Source organism: Sinocyclocheilus anshuiensis, unplaced genomic scaffold, assembly GCF_001515605.1.
Source record: "Sinocyclocheilus anshuiensis isolate Anshui unplaced genomic scaffold, SAMN03320099.WGS_v1.1 scaffold1154, whole genome shotgun sequence".
Classification (NCBI taxonomy): domain Eukaryota; kingdom Metazoa; phylum Chordata; class Actinopteri; order Cypriniformes; family Cyprinidae; genus Sinocyclocheilus; species Sinocyclocheilus anshuiensis.
Genome location: NW_015542345.1, coordinates 2349607 through 2355027, shown reverse-complemented (window position 1 = coordinate 2355027; position 5421 = coordinate 2349607). Strand labels below are relative to the sequence as shown.

Below are 5421 nucleotides of genomic sequence, written 5' to 3'. Positions count from 1 at the left end.
ACTACCAATCAGAACATGACACATACACAAGGCAGAGATACATGAGGGCAAGGGAAGCATGACACAAACAGCATGAAACAATTACAAAATAAAAGACATGAAAACATGAACATGAAACAAAACCCCACATTACAGCAGGCTGTTTAATTGTTAAGGATGTTTCTAATCAGTTTGGAACTGAGGAAATAACAACAATCAAGAGAAAAAGCAGATAGTATTCCTGTAAACATACTGCTTGCTAAACTGCATCAGCCTTTATATTGTGCAAAACTGTTTGACACAGGTCTCCGTCATGCTGAAGGTGCAGTCTGAGAGGTAGCAGTTCAAACGCTTACTTCAAGACAGGCTCATTTAATCATTTCACTCTTCAATTCCCATGATGGCTCTGACCTGCCTTTGTGAGTCTGTGAATGGATCAGACCAGGATTATGTGCTCTGCAACAGCACTACATTCAACTTTATCGGCAATGAGAGTGGACGCTGTCACCTTCAGACCATGGATGAAGTTCTGTTTAGGCTTCTGGGCCCTAGACGATCTTCTTTCTTCTTCCCCGTAACCTTTACGTACATCCTCATCTTCATCACAGGGGTCTTGGGAAACCTCCTCACTTGCACTGTGATCACTAAAGACAGGAAGATGCGGACACCCACCAACCTATATCTTTTTAGCCTGGCCATCTCAGACCTGCTGGTGCTGATCTTCGGCATGCCACTGGAAATCTACGAGCTCTGGCAGAACTACCCCTTCCCCTTTGGCGAAAGCATCTGCTGCTTCAAGATCTTCTTATTTGAGACAGTTTGTTTTGCTTCTGTGCTCAACGTTACAGTGCTGAGCGTGGAACGCTACATCGCTGTGATTCACCCGCTCAAAACCCGCTACGCGATTACAAACAAGCACGCTCAAAGGGTCATCACTAGCGTTTGGGTTCTGTCCCTGATCTGTGCCATCCCAAACACTTCGCTTCATGGCCTGCAGTACCAGTACCTGCCAGAGAGGGTTCTGGAATCAGCTACCTGCAACCTGCTCAAGCCCAAATGGATGTATAACTTGGTGATCCAGGTCACCACTGTGCTCTTTTACTTCGTCCCCATGATGATGATCAGTGTGCTCTATCTGATGATTGGTCTGACACTGGGCAGGGGACAGAAGCAGAGGAAGGACAAGCTGGACAAGAACCAAGACAGCTGGAAAATCCATCTGGACAGCAGACGGAGGAGGCAGGTCACCAAGATGCATTGTGAGTGATGACCATATCCCTTATATATACGACTTTTGTTTATATGATAAATTATTTTTTTGCATAAAAAATGAGGAAGGCCACACAATGCTGAAGGCAGTATTTCTCATGCATTTCACTCTATTTCCAGTTAAATTAACACCAAATTAACGGTTAGGTTGAAATCTATGAGTAATATACTGCATAGTAAAACTAAGGCAGTGAGTTATGCAAGATATGGTTCAGAGAAGAAACAAAAGCCTTTTTATTTTCAACAGGTTTTCACGTTTATAAAATGTTTTAAAACATAACATTTCCTTTTGTTTAATTTTGGACATTATTATGGCAAATCCAATGGCATAGCAAATACAAATCCCACTGTAAAAGCTTGCTGAGGATCACTTAGATGTCTGAAAACATCCATCTGGATGCCTTTCCCTAATGGCGATGATACTATTCCCAGAGCATCTTTCAGTTTTTAGCAGGTGTTATGATCATATAATGGTTCTCTGCTCTGGTAAGACTCGCAAAGTAAAGTGAACCAACATGGCGAATGGGACCTAGAAGCAAGACACTTTCATCTACTTTTATAGTGCATGTGTCTATACAATTACAAACTGTCATGGCACAAATTATTCATTATTAAAGCTATTCAATTATAGACTCAACTATAAGCTCACCACATTGATATTTTAGGGTATATTTATATAGCTAGTGTTTGAGAGAAGATTTAGCAGTGCTTTTTTATTCTGAAAAGGAAAGTGCCTCATGATTTCAGAGCTTGCATTTTGATTTGACTAAAAATTGTTTTATAAAAATGAAAACCTTTTGTACTAATAAAATAAAAGTTTTTTTCATGCCTCGCATGACAGTTTTACTGTATATAATATAACTGTTAGATTGCAACCTAACAATTCATTCTGTTTCAATGTCAGGGAAAATAGAGTGAGACCTGCAGCCTGCAGCACTCTACTGATTACATTTCATTGAATAAACAATTAGTCCACATTATAAACATTTTATGGTTGGATAGTATATAGTCATTTTTAATTGATTTAGGGAATGATTTACATTTTAATTGAATAATTTGATTTAAAGTTTTCTTCTTCACCCTAGCAAAACGCCAGAAAAATTAATTCAGAAAAATGTAAACCACTGCTAAACAACATAATTGACACTGGGGTGTAAGCAGATCGTACAAAAATGAGCATATGAGAGATCTTACAAATTTATATATGAATATATTTATATATGAATATACATTTTTATATTAATTAACCTCCAATTCACCAAGACGTAAAATAGTTATGAATTGCCATGAGACTGTGTTGGATTTTCAGTACAGTCGATAACTACAAGATGGTGACATTATGCTTTGTATAAACCAAGAGAAAGTGATACAACATGTGTGAAAGTAACGTCAGTTTCAACTGGATTGGTTGCCATGGATGCTGGTGAATATTAAGCCAGAAACATATTTAACGCAAGTATGTGAACTTGTGCTTGCCAGGTCATGTACTTGCATTTGGTAATGAATCGCATGTCTCCATATTCTGCAACACAATGAGGCATTAAGAGAATCTTGCATCACTAGAAGCTAATAACTGAATAGCACTTGCATAAAGTATGTGGCCTAAATACAGCTGACCAATCAGAATCAGGTATTCTAGTGGGGGATTGAGATGCCAGTGGAGCTCTGGGAATGATGCCTGAAGGGTAGTCTGTGGATCTGAGGGCTTGCTTTTACAGTTGATTGTAACATTGATTTACTTGATTTATTCTCTCTCTCTTCCTATAGTTTTGGTTGTATTAGTGTTTGCCATCTGCTGGGCTCCATTCCACATCGACCGACTCTTGTGGAGCTTCATCACGAGTTGGACGGACCACATGCATAACATATTCGAATATGTGCACATAATCTCAGGAGTGCTCTTTTACCTCAGCTCCGCCGTTAACCCCATCATCTACAACCTTCTCTCCAGTCGTTTCCGGGAACGATTTCAAGCGCTGGTGTGCAGTCGCCTGCCATCGAGCTCTTCTCGTAATGACTCGACGCCTTTCTACATCATCCCCAAAGACCCCCCACTGATCTCCAACATTCAGGCTAAGAGCAGGAACGCGGACGGCTCACATCCTTTTGTCATTATCAGCAGCAGGTGGGAACCAGAGAATGAATGCTTTCATGTGAGACAACATGATCTGTGATCTCACATGGGAAGCCTAGGTTACCTCTCACTAAGGACAGAAAAAGACTAAGATGTGAAATGTGTCAATTACAATACTATGTAAATAATAGGCAGTTCCTTAAAATACATGTGAATAGACACATACTGGGTTTGGATTAATATGGTCTATCAGGCTTTTTGAAGCTAAAGACCACCTTAAGCTAATGATAACCAACGTAGTTATCTTGTCCAAAGAAAAAAAATTAGAATGAAAATAAAACACTGTACAGTTCTGCAGAAGAGCCACAGCATTCATGGTCAGTATTACGGTTCGTGTGGACATTAGTGAAATAACAGGAGACAACAAGGTCATTGATTAATAAATATCAAAACTGCTGTTATGCATCTGTTTAAAAATGAAATTGGACATCTGTATAATACATATGAAGTCTGTATCAGCTGTTCTGTATAATCAACTACATGTTAAAGGGATAGTTCACCCAAAAATGAAAATTACCCCATAATTTACTCACCCTCAAGCCATCCTAGGTGTATATGACTTTCTTCTTTAAGACAAATCCAATTGGAGTTATTTTTAAAAACGTCCTGTCTTTTCCAAGCTTTATAATGGCAGTGAATGGGTGTTATTGTTCAATAGTCCAGAAGAAGTCCAATAGAGTGCATCCATCCATAATAAAAAGTGCCTCACACAGCTACGGGGTTGAATAAAGGCCTCCTGTAGCAAATCGATGTGTTTTTGTAAGAAAGATATCCATATTTAACATTTTATAAACAGTAATCTCTCACTTCCATTAACTGTCGTACATGCGTTCACAATAGAACGCTGTTCTGTTGGATGACGTAGGACGTCGGCGTATAGCGTAAGTTAGGAAACAAAGTTTCCTTACTTTATCAAAGGAAAGCCAGTCTCTTCTTGGCTTACATCGAAATCCGACATTTTTCTTTACAAATTCCAAAGTTTTGTACTTATAATTCATGACCAGTGTTTGGTTTGCTCTCTCCTCTGCGCTTCCGCGTTTGTCACTTTTCACTGGAGCTTACTCTACGCCGACGTCCGCCTGCAATGGCATTCTATTGTGAACGTGCGTATGTCAGTTAGCGGAAGCTAGAAATTTCTGTTTATAAAGTTTTAAGTATAGATATTTTTCTTAACCCTCAAATGGTCCTCGTTTCCTGTTTACACGTAAGTCCCTTGGGGTCAATATGACCCCAAACATTGAAAGCGTAATTGTGAAAAATATATACATTTTTAATCATACAAATAATATATAATTTTTTTTGTTTACTTCTCATCTATACATTAATGCTGTGTTTTGGGAGATATGAAGTACTTTTGTACCTATTTACCACAAAATTCCTCAACTACACCATTAGCTTGCATGTGAAATATTAATTTTTTATGAAAAAATCACCTAAATTTAATTTAAGTTGCTTCTGGATATTGATCTAGGTGTTAGGTGTAGAATTCTGCCATCTGCTGGTTAGAAATAAACCTAAAAGGATTACAGTTTAGGAAAGAAATTGTTTTGACCAGCAGAGGGCCATAGAGAGCCATTAATTTTACTGGATGTGGCCAACTGCTTCTATCACAACTTTTGTGATACATTTTGTGAATTTATGTATATATAAACATTAGAAAAGACATTAAAAATAAATATTCTTTCAAATGGTATAATTGTTTTGTGGTTTTTGATGCATTTTGAAATGTGCCACAGAAATTTGACAGAAAAATGCCACATAAGACACCTAAAGGACAAGACTTAAGGCCCGTTCACACCAAGGACGATAACTATAAAGATAACGATAAAGATATAGTTCTAAAAATCGTTCTCAATATTAAAGAATAGCAGAGTCCACACCACAACTATAACGATAAAAGCCCTGTTCACACCAAGAACGATAACTATAAAGATAACGATATTAGCATCCACACCAGCGAACAATATCGTCTGTTTATTCTAAGCGCACGCGCGTCTGCCGCTTTAAATTCTTGAGCTCGTTACAGCAGGATGGATTCT

General features: G+C 38.3%; 1 protein-coding gene across 1 annotated transcript; it reads left to right on the top strand.

The window, feature by feature from the left end:
• The first annotated feature begins 349 nt into the window (after window positions 1-349).
• Window positions 350-3422, top strand: LOC107691378 (neuromedin-U receptor 2-like). The gene is made up of 2 exons (XM_016489948.1): window positions 350-1238; window positions 3016-3422. The coding sequence occupies exons 1-2, from the start codon at window positions 377-379 to the stop codon at window positions 3420-3422; spliced, it is 1269 nt and encodes a 422-aa protein (XP_016345434.1). The 5' UTR covers window positions 350-376.
• Window positions 3423-5421: the final 1999 nt, after the last annotated feature.

Excerpts from the sequence above, each read along its gene's own strand:
- LOC107691378 (XM_016489948.1), top strand. The coding sequence starts at position 377 with ATGATGGCTCTGACCTGCCTTTGTGAGTCTGTGAATGGATCAGACCAG. Across the intron at positions 1,239-3,015 it reads GCAGGTCACCAAGATGCATT|TTTTGGTTGTATTAGTGTTT; the intron begins GTGAGTGATGAC and ends CTCTTCCTATAG.